Source organism: Mesoplodon densirostris, chromosome 4 (genome assembly GCF_025265405.1).
Source record: "Mesoplodon densirostris isolate mMesDen1 chromosome 4, mMesDen1 primary haplotype, whole genome shotgun sequence".
In the NCBI taxonomy this organism is placed as follows: domain Eukaryota; kingdom Metazoa; phylum Chordata; class Mammalia; order Artiodactyla; family Ziphiidae; genus Mesoplodon; species Mesoplodon densirostris.
The window spans coordinates 138,636,797-138,651,952 of NC_082664.1; the positions used below are offsets into that span (position 1 = coordinate 138,636,797).

A 15,156-nucleotide genomic window follows, 5' to 3' on the forward strand; every position below is an offset into this window, starting at 1 on the left:
AAAAAAAAAAAAAAAAAAGAGTCCGCCTGCCGATGCAGGGGATACGGGTTCGTGCCCCGGTCTGGGAGGATCCCATATGCCGCGGAGCGGCTGGGCCCGTGAGCCATGGCCGCTGGGCCTGCGCATCCGGAGTCTGTGCTCCGCAACGGGAGAGGCCACAACAGTGAGAGGCCCGCATACCGCAAAAAAGAAAAAAAAAAAAAAAAAAAAAAGAGTTAGGTATCTTTGGGCAAGAACATAATTAGCATAGACAAGCCTACATGGCTTTTGGTGATTACTGAGGAAAGAAAAAAAAAAAAAAAAAGGAAAATGTGTTTTGTAAGAAAATGCTATTCCAAGAACAAAGGGAACTTATATGCAAACCAGAGAATAGTTGGTTTGTATTTTACCCTGGCTTTTTCAGTGGTTACCTCCCCAGGCCACTTCCTCCTAAAGAGTTTACACTTCCTAATATATCTGTTTTTATAACTTTGGGAGCTTGAAGTTTTTGTTTTCTGTTTTTTCGTTTTTAATGCATGTGCTTGATGAAATCTCTTTTAGTTTTTGCTCTATCTTTTAAAATATTTATCAGTGTACAAATAGCTGTATGAAAATATGTATTATTAACATTAGCTGGATTTTTTTTTTTTTAGAATTTTAGTTGATGAGGTTAGAACAGAAAACAAGTCATCTTATTCTTAATTCTGAGCTTGACAACTACTTTCAAATTTAACATCTCATTAAAATAATTTACAGGATGACATGTTATAGATACTATAGGAAAACAAGAATCTTTTTATAGTACTCCAGGCTGTAATTTAGAATGAAACAGAATACAAAGCAAAGATATCATTGGTTGATTTGATTCTGCACTATAATTCGTACTTAACTCATTTCCAAAGTTGCAGTAAAGCATTAGTTTAAGACAAGATTTTCCATCACACCTCATTTCAAAATAAATTCCAGGTAAGTCACAAGTTTAAATATGAAGAAACTATAAAAATTGTGCACAAAATGATGGGATAAGATTTTTAATGTAATCTCAAATTAGGGAAAGTGCTGATATAAAAGACTGGGGTTGTTTAAGGAAAGTAGGATGTGTGTTTTTAGTAAAGGAGGTATGAGGAATGGAATTACATTTTATGAAGGAAAAAGAAAGTCTGTCTGTCTTAGAGCTGATTGTTTCTGGATGGAGACAGAATGTGATGGAAGGTTTGTGGGAAGTGGACCCAGAAAAAAGAGTGTTGTCCATGGTCAGGACTGATTCGGTTAGAATAAATTTAACTGAGTAAATGAATTTTAAAAGTAAGCTGGTGCAAAACCTGAATTTGACTTTTCTCTCTGTTAAAAGGACAAGTTTTCTTAAAATGCTGAGCTGCCTTTGATAACAGATTTTAAGTTCCTTTGCCTTTTAAGTGATCAGTTCTGTATTTGCCTTTGAAATCTTTTATTGTCGCTATGGCTAAGAAGTAAATAACTATTGTTTCACAGTGACCTATGATCCTATATGACCAAGTACTTCAAATACTTTTTGGAATTTTTTTTGACAAAATTTCGTAAATCAAATTCTAATGAAGTCCTTTTGACCACTAGCTAACTTTGGGATGCTTCAAAGGGACCCTGAAATATCCCAAAGAAAGATATTAAACTAATTAGATTCATTTGATATGTTAAATTACATGTGAAGTATTGTCAAATGAGTAATAAATCTTCTTAGGTTATATTGTATGGTAAATGTTATTAATATAGATATTCTAGAAATTATATGGAGTTCCTAAAAATCTGATATGTCCTGGTGAAATGTTATCAGTTATAATTCTGGTTATTATCTGAAAGTGTTATATGTCACAGCAGTAACCAAGTTTCTTTGTCAATTGTACTGTAATCAGATTTTAAACATGCCTTCTTAAGTCATTTGTCATAGACATTTATGGTTTTACTCTGATGTCTTTACAGAAATCTTTTCAAGAACATTTTCAAGAAGATTTATAGAAAGGACTTTTGGATAAATACAAGTTTCTGACTTTCAGACCATAATGCTGAACTGGGTAAGAAATTTAAAAAATCTAATGGGAAACCTGATGGCTTCATAAAACTGTTAACAAAAAGGATTAGTTACATACGACTGAGTGAACTGGTGAATGTGGTTCTAATTTTATGGTTTCTATCTGAAAAAAAATTACCGGTTTAAATCTGTGTTTTCCAGATATAAGGAAACCCTTCCCCTCAAACTAATTATGACTTACAGTAATTTGGTAAATTATACCTTTGCAAGCAGAATTGAAACATTTATCTATTCTATCTGCTCCCTCAGAGATTGGAAACTCTTAGGGTCCCACGAGCTTTATCAGATAAATCAGGAAGGCTACCTCCTAACACATACAGGCCCCTGAGAGGGCCTTTAAAACTTTAGGCTGAGACTCCTTATAAAAATTACAGCAAAGACAATTAAAGAAAAAAAGCGTACATGATCAGTTACCGTTATATACATCATCAAGCCATGTTTCTTGAGACCAGACTTATTTTGTAAACAAATCAGTCTTAATTTGGCTATATTTGGTAGAAATTAGGGTAATTTTAAAGAGGAAAAGATTGTTTCAAGAGGGCAGACAGCAGAAGCAAGAAGAACTACAATCTTGCAGCCTGTGGAAAAAAAACACATTCACAGAAAGACAGAAAGATAGACAAGATGAAAAGGCAGAGGGATATATACCAGATGAAGGAACAAGATAAAAACCCCAGAAAAACAACTAAATGAAGTGGAGATAGGCAACCTGCCAGAAAAAGAATTCAGAATAATGATAGTGAAGATGACCCAGGACCTCAGAAAAAGAATGGAGGCAAAGATCGAGAAGATGCAAGAAATGTTTAACAAAGACCTAGAAGAATTAAAGAACAAACAAACAGAGATGAACAATACAATAACTGAAATGAAAACTACACTAGAAGAAATCAATAGCAGAATAACTGATGCAACGAACGGATAAGTGACCTAGAAGACAGAATGGTGGAATTCTCTGCTTGCTCTGCAGAGTAAGGGAAATTGGATTACCAGATTATAACAGTCTATTTTGCCTTTGCTGACTACGTATTAGAGAATATGTATAGACACCAAGTATGGGAGGTGGTTAAAATACATATGTATTATAGAAGTTAGTACAATAGATAGTTTGCTGTATTTTTGTTTTATACTTTCCATTTGACACTGTTCTGAAGGTTAGGAGCTTTAAAAGAAAACTGCTACTAAATATAGGATCTTTTAATGGAGACTGTCTCATCATTACATTATACCCCATTTTATTAATGTCATACCATTTTGCTCATACGAGTTTATTGTTGCTGATGATGTTCCAAAACGATTAATATGATAAAAAGTACTAGGAGGGTATATTCTGCCTCTAAACACACACACACACACACACACACACACACACACACACACACACACCTTATTTAAAAAGCATGTAAATAAAGTCAAAACGATGAGGACAACAGTACCGATGTCTACTGGGAGGCTGCATATATTGATTTTTTAAAATACATCAGGTTCCTTAAAAAACTACAAATAGAACTACCGTATGACTCAGCAATCCCACTACTGGGCATATACCCTGAGAAAACCATAATTCAAAAAGAGTCATGTACCACAATGTTCATTGCAGCTCTATTTACAATATCCAGGACATGGAATCAACCTAAGTGTCCATTATCGGATGAATGGATAAAGAAGATGTGGCACATATATACAATGGAATATTACTCAGCCATAAAAAGAAATGAAATTGAGCTATTTGTAATGAGGTGGATGGACCTAGAGTCTGTCATACAGAGTGAAGTAAGTCAGAAAGAGAAAGACAAATACCGTATGCTAACACATATATATGGAATTTAAGAAAAAAAATGTCATGAAGAACCTAGGGGTAACACAGGAATAAAAACATAGACCTACTAGAGAATGGACTTGAGGATATGGGGAGGGGGAAGGGTAAGCTGTGACAAAGTGAGAGAGTGGCATGGACATATATACACTAGCAAATGTAAAATAGATAGCTAGTGGGAAGCAGCCGCATAGCACAGGCAGATCAGCTCGGTGTTTTGTGACCACCTAGAGGGTTGGGATAGGGAGGGTGGGAGGCAGGGAGATGCAAGAGGGAGGAAATATGGGAACATATGTATATGTATAACTGATTCACTTTGTTATAAAGCAGAAACTAACACACCATTGTAAAGCAATTATACTCCAATAAAGATGTAAAAAAAAAAAAAATACATCAAACGTTACCATGTAAGGGCCCTTTTAGATGGCCCAGAGTTCCTGATTTCCTCCTTTAGAATTTTACATTTGCCTTTCAACTCAAGGTCTGCATTTAAGTAAAAATCACCGAGTAAATAATGGTATCTCAACTTGAATTCTATTTTTACTATATTTCTCTTTTAATTAATTATGTTTCTGCATTGTTTTCTAATTTACCAGCTACTTCCAAACATATAACTTTCTGATTTTAAGGATTTAAAAGTCACTCATTCATTCACAAATATATAATAATGAAAGTTTGTTGAGTTATGTACTAGAGAGGAAAAGTATCACTATGATTATTTTAGAGATAAGAAAATGGTTAACTAGTGATTGCTTTGCTACGTCTAGTTAGTGAGTAGAAGAGCCATAAATTGAAAAAAAAATAGTTTTAATTACATGTCTTATAAATAAAAATCACAACAATTACATTCAGTGTTTTTGGAATACTTATTATATGTGAATGCTATACCACACATGAAGAATTCATTGATGGGCAAAAGTGACATAATTCCTGCTCTGGTGGGGTTTACAGTCTGTACCACCATATTGTCTCTTCTATGATCTTAATTGTTATATTATTTTACTAATGATTCAGTAATATCACTAACATCTACTTAGTTTTTCTCCTAAAAGGGAATTACAGTAAGTCCCCTACATACGAATGAGTTCTGTTCCAAGAGTGTGTTCATTAAATCTAATAAATTTAGCCTAGGTACCCAACTAACACAGTTGGCTATATAGTACTGTACTGTAATAGGTTTATAGTACTTTTCACACAACTAACACATAAAAAACAAACACAAAAAATAAAGAAAAAAAATATATATATATATATTTTTTGCGGTACGTGGGCCTCTCACTGTTGTGGCCTCTCCCGTCGTGGAGCACAGGCTCCAGACGCGCAGGCCCAGCGGCCGTGGCTCATGGGCCCAGCCGCTCCGCGGCACATGGGATCTTCCTGGACTGGGGCACGAACCCGTGTCCCCTGCATCGGCAGGCAGACTCTCAACCACTGTGCCACCAGGGAAGCCCAAGAAAATATTTTTAATCTTAGAGTACAGTACCTTGAAAAGAACAGTAGTACAGTACAACAGCTGGCACTTCTTAGCTTTATCAACTACATCACCACTGCTTTTATGCTTGCTTCTGGACATCCTGGGCTTGAAATAAAGATACTGTACTACTGTACTCTATTCAGTACTGTAAAGTACACAAAAGCACAACCAGTTGTAGAGGATGCATACATGTGACAATGTACGCCAGACATGTGAACTAACTTAGATGATTGGACATGCTAATGCACATTTGCATCTTTGAAAGTTCACAACTTGAAGGTTCGTATGTAGGGGACTTACTGTATGTTAAGAATTCTATAAATTCTGGGCAGCTGGGAAAGTGCAGCCTAAGCCATGAAAAATAATACAGACTATTAGGCAAAAATATTCCTTAAGCAGATTTCTTACGTACTATAGCTCTTTGTGCAATTTAATTTGCAGTTGAAGTTTATTTTCTTTTTCTCTGGGATACTTATCAAAAAGAAAAAAATCTAAAGAAAAAAATCAGAAGTAGTGACAAATAAAATTTTATTTTATTTAATATTTGCTTAATGTCAAGTATCTCTTGAAGAACTTATTAAAATATGGATTCCTGGGATTCTTCTCAGATACCCTATTTTATTGGGTCTGAGGTGGTCAAGTTCCCCAGGTGATTCTTAGGATCAGGGCAGTTTGGGAAATATTCAAGTAGAATCAAGCAAGTATAAGAAAATGTATGTTTCTTTCTTTATGTTTACTGCACTTTTCATGAATTTCAAGTAATCTGATTTACTAAATGCCCCATCTGAATCAACAAATGTGTTTTAAAAGTAACAGATTCAAGACCCATTGATTTTCCAGTTAACACAGTGTGCAAGAATAAATTGTAAGTGAGATGACTCGACTCCATGTATAACCTTCAATGAAACACCAATTCCAAACACCTTAATTAAAGACATTAAAAAATTACCAAGAAGCACATCATAGATTGATTTTTTTGCCTGTAATTATTTGTGAATTAAGTATACCTTTAAAGAAAAACATTTCTAAAGTGAGAACACATTAAAACAAAAATCACATAATGCAATATCAATTCTAATAGGGTAGCTTTATGGCTACAATATTATAGTTTCAGGGGTCATCATTCCTATTATTGTGTATGACCACGTGAAGCAGGTAGTGTCAATAATAAATCTAACCCAGTTCTATACTTGTTGGATACCAAATTCATATCAATTTAAAGGTTTTATGAAGATTAGGTACTAGATTCCAAATATATCACAAATACAGGATATTTTTCTCCAGAAATTTAGACTTCATGTATTCTTTTTTACTGGAGTAGGGAAAACATTGAAATCTCAAATACAGATATTTTGACCGTGCACAATTCATATATCCATCTCTCTTGTATATCTATCCATCCACCCAACCATCCTTCCATCTACTCCTTTTTCATCCATTCCAAAATTCCATCTCCTCCTGATCTACATAAGATCATATACTACGTTTGGTGTTTATCTATTTCTCTGATCTTGTAAAATGTTATTATTGTGATGTGTGTTTACTTTAAATTTACTTAACTAGTATTATGCTATATAACACCTTCTGTTTCTTTTTTTTTTTCCACTCAGCAGCATGTTTTTAATTTCTTTCCATGTTACTAGGTAAACAACTCATTTCTTCTAACTGCTCCATAATATTCTATGGGTAAATCCACCACATTTTATGTATCTATTCTCCTATGAAAGACACATGGATTGCCTCCAACTTCTAAGTATCACAATCAATGCTAAAGTGAATATTCTATTAAATATCTTCTTAGGTATCTTTGTGCAAATATGTCTAATATATAGATCTAATATCAGGATTGCTGGTTCCTAGTTTCCATGCTAACCAAAAGTTCATGAGAGCACCAATGTCTCCAATTCCTCATGAAATGGAGACATTGGCATTATCTAGTTTATTAATTTTTGCCGACCTGCTAGATATAAGATTATAGCTCAGTGATGTTTTGACTATATTACTTTAATTAATAATGAGTTTAAGAAACTTCTCAAAGCTTATAAGCTTCTTGAGTAAGCATTTTTATAAATTGCCTGTTCATTTTTTGTGCCTATTGTTTAAATGGAATCTCTATCTTTTTTGCTTGCTATTTTGGAATTCCTTAGTCCTTTGTCAGCTTTTGACACTGCAAAGATTTTTTGCAATCTTTCATCCTTCTCACAGTGTACCTTTATAATAAATTGTCAATTTTAAGATAATTAAATAGATCAATTTTTCTATTTAAAATTTGTGCTTTGGAATTTTAAAAAGTCTTTCCTACCATGTATCAGAAAGGTATTAACCTATACTATCATTATTATTACATTAACACTTGTCTTTTTCATCCTCTTAAGTTCACATTGGATATGGTATTAGGCAAGAAACCATCTCTTCCCACAAACCCCCAACCCCTAGCTCCATATGGTGAGACAATTTTCCTTACACTCTAAATGTCTGTTCCTTTCCCTAGTAATCTATGTGCCACAATTTTTAGTGTAAAGAAATTCTATTGTTCTTGTATTTGTTGAATGAGATTTATTCTTAAGTGAACCAATAGCTTTTTGTAGATTCTGTTAGTTTTCCTACATGTATAGTCATATGACTCATAAATTATAACAGTTCTTTTCCTTTCTAATTTATATTCTCATTTCTTCAACTATTATGTTATACAGCAGTATTAATAGGATAATTGTCTCTATTTCTTAAATGAATGTACCTAAATTTCATCTGTTAATGTTAGCCATAGTTTTTTTTTAATGTAAACTTAAATAAAAGAAAATCTGTTCCATTCCTAATTTTTTGAGAGTTTCTTTTTTAATCATAAAGGGGCATCAAATTTCACCATATGCTCATTCTACATATATTGCATAAATATATGATCTTCCCCCTTTAGATAACTATTATAGTGATTTATATTGATAATTTTTTTTCCTAATGTCAAATAATCCTTGAATTTCTGGGATAAGATTGTTTGATCTGGTTGTATTTTAAATATGCCATTTGATAATTTATTTAGAACTTTTAAATCAGTGTTCATTTACAAAATGTGTCTATACTTTTCTTTTCAAATATTGTCATAATCCAATTTTAGAATCAAGATTACACTAGTCTTACTGGCACAACTTACTCTGCATGTTGTTTATTCTTTCAGAATTTATTAAGGTTTCATTTGTGGCTTAATTTTTGACCTCACTTTGTTAGAAAGATTGAAATACACAATGATGGAAACATAACAGTCTAATAATTTTTGAGGCTTTGGATTTTCACATTCCTGTCTTCTTCACCAATAAATAAGATACCACTCATATTGAACATTTAATAAGAATTTATATATTGCTTATGAAGCTGGCACTTAAGAAGAAATTTTCTACTTATGAACTTTCTTCCACATATTTTATAATAAAATTTAAAGAAAAGTTAAGCTTAAAATGTGTCTGTATTTACTTAGTTCTAGTGTAATGACAATAATCACAGGAGGTAGTGAAAAAGTACCTTCTTTTCAGAATGAACATCATTCCCTAAACTAATGCTACTGATTGCATAAGAAAGTCCATTGCAAGGGAAAAAAAATCTAAGGAAAGTCAGGGACACTTTCTAGCTAGTTCCTTAAGGATTACTATTTAAATAATATCTCAAGAGTTACAGAATTGAAATTTTTCCACTTGTAAATTTCAAAGTCACATTTTATTTTAAACTTTCCTTTTATTACTGAATTATTTAGAATTGACTAGAGCAAAAACAAAAGAAAAAACAAACAAAAATAGCTATGGCAACTTTTTTGGCTAAAATAACTGAAAAAGTACACACCTACAAATCAAGGAAAACTTTCTGAAACTTGACATGCATATGTTCATGTAAGTTGCCAATTTAAGATATTGTGGGAGGGTGTTTTTTTTTTCTAAAAAAGTTTTCAGAAGATATCTTGGTCAAAATTTTTAAACAAATATCAGTAACATACTGCATACATATAGATATTTTTGCATAGAAGTTCTATTAAGTAAGCAGTTATTCACCGATTTCTGCTACTGTATGTGAGGTACAGAGCTATGTACTATAAGTTCAATAATAAACAAAATAGTTTCTATTCTCATTAAACTCAGTGTTTCCTGTGGGAATCAGACAAGTTGAAGGACATTTTAAGATGTGAAAAAATAGAGGGTGCTTTGACCACATGGTACAATCAAGTTTGCATCATATATAGTAGAAATGGAAAAGCAGAGGAAAGGAAGGCATTCTTCTGTTCTTTAAAAGCATTATGATATTCATTGCACTATTATTTGTAAAAGTGAAACACTGGAATTGATATGTAAATTGTGGTGTATTTATGTGATAGATAGCTGTAAAAAAAAATCAATAAACTGTACCTAAATGTATCAGAATACATAGTTCACAAAACATAACACCAAGCTTTAAAAATTACAGAATCATTCCTATCAAATAACTAAACGTTTTTTAGTCTGGTACTGGAGTTAGTACATGGAACCATATCATTACACTGCTTGTTTGTACAATTTAGTATATGAGAGAGACATACTCATATACTCAAATGGTTAATAGACATGTATAACAAATGTTCATAAAGATGAACCAGAAAGCTAATATCAAATTAATAATAGAGACTGCCTCAGAGGTAAGAGGCAGGGAAGTTTGTTTTGGGAGGGAAACAAAGGGACTCTAAAGGCACTCTAATATGCCAGGCACTAGTGTAGGTTCTGAGGACACCTCAAGGAACAAGCGACAGTTTCTTTAAGATAGAAAAAAAAAAAAAAAAAGACCAAACATTTCAAACATACTTGAAAATGTATTGGCTTGTCCTCTCCTGGAAGATCATCTATATGAAAAGAAAATCCATAATCTGAAGGTTGCTTTAGAAACAACAGCAGGGGAACTAGTTGGACAATCCTAACGGCGATTACTACGAAGCTGGAACACATTCATTTTATTAAATTCCACGTAAGGAGATCCTCTATTTGGGGGTGAGTGGGAAAGACTTTTTAATACTCCAAATTTTAAACAGAAAAATTGGTCAATTTGATTATATTAAAAATGAGAATTTCTTATAAATGTATGCTGTGACAAAGATAAAGATGAAGGATTGTGAACATCTTTGCAATGTCAAAAGCTGACAAAGAGCTAAGTAACTTTAGAATAGCAACCAGAAAAAGATATTCTATTTTAAAAAATAAGCACAAGCTATGAATAGGTAATTTATAAAAATGGTTACTCAAAAGCTAATAAGCTTATGAGAGATTCTTAAACTCATTATTAATTAAAAATGTAATTTGAACATTGGGCTAGTTTATAGATTGATCCCTCACGTGTCTTTATGCAAGAGATCAATCACCTATGTCCACATTGCCACACCTGAGTTCTTAGTTTTGCTAAACTGAAGGACAAACATGGGCGTGGTGATTCACCCAAAGTAAATGCTGCTCCATGAGTGTGCCACCAGCCTTTTTTAGCTATTTCTTCTAACTGCAACAATTTCAACTTATCTCTCAAGTTTGTTTTTCATTTTTATTCTGAGCACTATTCTTATATGGTTCTTCAAAACCACTTTGGAGAAAGAAAGAGAGCTTCTACATTTAAATAATCAGAATTATACTGTGCCTAACAACCCTGAAACTCTTGTTTCTTGGTTTCAGGCATTACATTATCTAGAGAGAACTCAGATGAAAACAGAAGTGGCATGAATACTAAAAGTATGTCTTGATGAAGAAACTGAGAGTTGAAGAGGCTGACTACCTCATCCAAGGCGACCAAACTAATAAGCAGTAGAGCCAGAATCTAAACTCAGGGGTTCAAACATCATGTTCTTGACCACAGACTTTGAAGTGGAGTCAGTGAAGTAGAATATAAATAAGTAACAGAGTGCTGTTTTTATAAAATTTCTTTCTTACTAATTAGTTAATCAACTGTACTCTGTGTCAGGCATAGCGTTGAACACTGGGGATACAAAGATGAAACTCACAGCCTAGTAGGGAAGACAAGCCAGATAAATATTACATTATATTCCTAATAAATGCATCATGGTAAGTGTGCTAGTGGTGACATGTCAGGGTATTATGAGAGCAGAGAGCCGCAACTCCAGCTTTCTGAAGAAACGGTCAGTGAGCTCAAGTTAGCCACGAAGGGGTTTGGGGAGGTGAAGCAAATCCAGGTAGATAAAAACAATGCGGATGGAGGCATCATGGAGTTTAGTGTCCTGAATCACAGAAAGCAAGGGGAAAATTACATTGAAATAAGAAAAGCTAGTCAGAGCTCACATCTTAGAGGACTTTTGAATAATTGCAAAGTTTAGACTTAATCCCATGAATGAATGGGGGTTACAGATAGGACAGTCGTATATATTTTAAGTAGATAGTTTGGGTGGCAGGTTGGAAATGGATTTGAAGGTCTATTAGTCAAAATAAGCCCAGTTTGTTGTGGTAACAGATAAATCTCCTAACCTCAATAAGTTACTGCAGTAATGGGTTATTGCTGAAGCTGGCTGGATAGCCGTCCTCCACCTGGTATCCATACCATGTGGAATGTGTGTCCTTCCAGGTTACTACAGCAGAAGAGAAAGAGCTGGAGGAAACTTCAGGATGTTTTTAAGGGTTGGGACTAGATGTAGCTTTCATCAGTTCCTCCCATATCTTGTCCAGGACCCTGCAACACTACCCCATACAACTGCAAGAGGCTTTAGGAAGGACTGAGAGTCTCCTATGATAGAGCACTCCTTTCAGTCTTGTTTATAAAGGGCCAAATAACCTGTAATTTCTTTTTGTATCGTTTGAAAAAAGTAATTGTGTATTCATTCATTCAATTTATTCGACAAACACATTTCTGAGCACCTACTATGATCTAGGCACTCTTGCAGGTACCAGGGATACAGCATTGTTCATGTTACTTTCCTCTCCACTCACGATATGTGTAAGGACAGAGTAAGTGGGGTGGAAGGTGCAATATGGGTAGATCCTGGGTCTTACTGCCATTGAAAGGACTTTGAACATGACTAAAATGAAGGGACTTTAGAATATTATGTGGAAAAGAGTGACATAATCTGACTTACTTTTTTAAAGGATCATTCTTGCTGCTCTGTTAAACATAGGCAGAGGTTGTAGGGTAGAAGCACTGAGCTCTGTTAGTAAGTTATGTAGTAATCCAAGTGAGCAACAATGGTGACTCAGACCAGGTGGGAGCATGAAGGTGGTGAAAAGTGGTTAGATTCTGGATGTACTGTGAAGGTAAGGTGTTTGATTTTGAAGATAAAGTCATCAGAATTTGAGGACAATTCAGATGTATAGTGTGAAGGAAAAAGGTCTTAACTTGAGCTCCTCGGAGAATGGGGTTATAGTCAACTGAGGGGAGATAAGCCTTAATTATTAGAATTTTTCCAAGATGGTTCCAGAAGGGCTCTAGGGAGTATTAGTTTCCTAAATTATTCAGGTCCAATGGGTGCTTTCTTTAGAATTTCAAATGATAACAATGTTTAAGGAAAAGTCTTTTTCTTAGATTTAAAGCTTAGCTCCAAACAATCTCCACATGGACAAGATTTCATATAAAATCTATAAATCTGTCCACATAAAATGAATACCAGTCAGTTAGAAAATCATGCAAACATTGTTTTTGAAGCCAAATAAGCAAATATTAAGCTATATTAGATTCATTTTGATGTGACAATTTATTTGCTTTTTATTAGGGGTATGTTTGCTTTATGGGAACTGCACATATTTCTATATAGCTTATATAAATAAAGCTGTTATTTTACTATTATTAGTATTAATATATTAGAAAGCACTAAATAAGGTATGACACTTGACCTTGATGATTTGATTCATCCACTGAGTGTGAATTAGTAGGAGAGGAGGTCATATTTAACTTGGGTTTTTTGAAGGCAGAGGATGGGGGAAGAACATTTTAGGCAGATAGAACAGGATAAACACATGAATGTAAAAGAAGATGGCCAGTTCATAGAAAATAATAGAATTTAGGGCTCATGAGAGGGACCAGTTTGAATTTGGAATTGCAAGGAGTAGGAAATTAAAGGTGGTAAAGCCCGGTAAGATTGATTATAAAGTTATGTATGGGTAACTTACATGGTATAATAAAAAGCTTAATTTTTATATTTTGGGTAGAATAAAGACGATGTTGAAAAAGTAGAGGAAGAATTGAAAGAGCTTTGTGGGAGGAAGATAGAGAGTAGAGAATAGACAAAGGGAAGCCATTAGAAAGCCACCCAAGGGGAGATTTGAAGTCAGAGACAATTTAATCCCTAGAAATCCCAGAGAACCAAGTTTCCAAACAATAGCACACGTAGTGGGAATGTTAAGCTAAAGTTAAGAACAATTATGTGGTTTTCTGTTTTGCTTATACAATGACAGACTCCAGCTTTAATGTTTTCTCCTTAGGCTAAGGAGTCAGTGACCCCAGAAAGGATGAATACTGTAAGAAACCCAGCCTGAAACCTAGCTTGAAAGACTCCTATGCTCCTTCATCCAACATCGGCTTTCTAGAATCTGCCCCACTCAACTAACCAGGAAGTTCCACAGGTAACTGCACGGTTTTCAATATCTATTTGAGCAACTGCATTCTTCAGAGAAGTGGATAGACAATAGATACACGTTAAAGAGCCATCCCAAGCAATAGTTCTATAGAACTAATAGCGATATATATAAATCATAGTGTGCACTAAAAAACTTCAATGCAACAAAAAGACACATCACATATAAAGAAAGAAGTAATATATGAAATTATATAACAAAGAAAGATTAGTATCCAAAATATACTTTAGAATTTTCTACAGATTAATAAGCAAAAGACAGGCAAGCCAAGAGAAAAATCAGCAAGGAATTAATAGGCGATATACAGAAAATAAAACTGAAGTGTTCATTGAGCATATGTGAAAAGATGTTCAAACTCACCAATATTAAAACAGTGTTCATTTCTGAAGGAAGAGGAAGGGAGGAGAATGGAATTTGAAAGAACTACAAAGTGAAATGCCAATTTATGTCTAACATTTAATGGCTTTAAATAATAAAGAGCAGAGCAAATATTGCTAAATTTTAACAGCTGGTCATCTATGTGGTAAGTATATGCATGTTTGATTTACTTTCTGTATTTTAGTTTTAGAAATATTTCTTAATAATAAATTTACATATGTGACAATGTTACCATCCTGTTCTATAAATATGTCCCCATCTATCAGTTTTATGAGAAAAAATGATAAGGGAGGCAGATGAATTAGGGGAAGGACATAGAAGTAGGAGTTGAAATCCAAAGTTCTAGTCCCAAATCTGCCACTTGCCCACTGTGTGACCTTTCAAAATCATTTAGTTCTTTTGAAAGTAACTCCTCACCTGAAAAACTTGAACAACAATATCCACCTTTAATACATGAAGTTATTTTAAGGAGTGAATTATTTCACTCTCATATATAAGAAAGTGATGTTCAAATGTGAAGAAAAGATATGGAAATTCTTAAAACCTGCAGTTAACGTGAAGTTGAATGAACATACTTTCCCACTTACTGTCATTCTAAACTTATGGAAGCAGACATTAGAACAGAAAGTAGACACACATCTTTTCTTACCGGGTCTATTAGCTGGGAATAGAGTTCATTGCAATTGTCAAAAATATACTTGTATGTAGAATCCAGGCAAGCCCTGACACAGTCTTTCACCACCACGCTGGCCTTTGGGGGGCTTTGCAGCTCCAGAACCTGGTAGACAAAATATTTTCTTAAATTCAAAAATAAAACATTGTATAAACCGTATAAACAAATCAAACAATATTCAATAAACATTTTTAGTTGAACTTTCTG

At 33.9% G+C, this 15,156-nt stretch overlaps 1 protein-coding gene across 2 annotated transcripts in view; it reads right to left on the reverse strand.

The window, feature by feature from the left end:
- UNC13C (unc-13 homolog C) overlaps positions 1 to 15,156 on the reverse strand; it is a 587,724-nt gene that overhangs the window by 257,677 nt on the left and 314,891 nt on the right. For both annotated transcript variants that reach the window (XM_060095294.1, XM_060095293.1), the window contains one exon: positions 14,926 to 15,054. In XM_060095294.1, the coding sequence (XP_059951277.1) occupies positions 14,926 to 15,054 (129 nt within the window). The remainder of the gene's footprint in view (positions 1 to 14,925; positions 15,055 to 15,156) is intronic.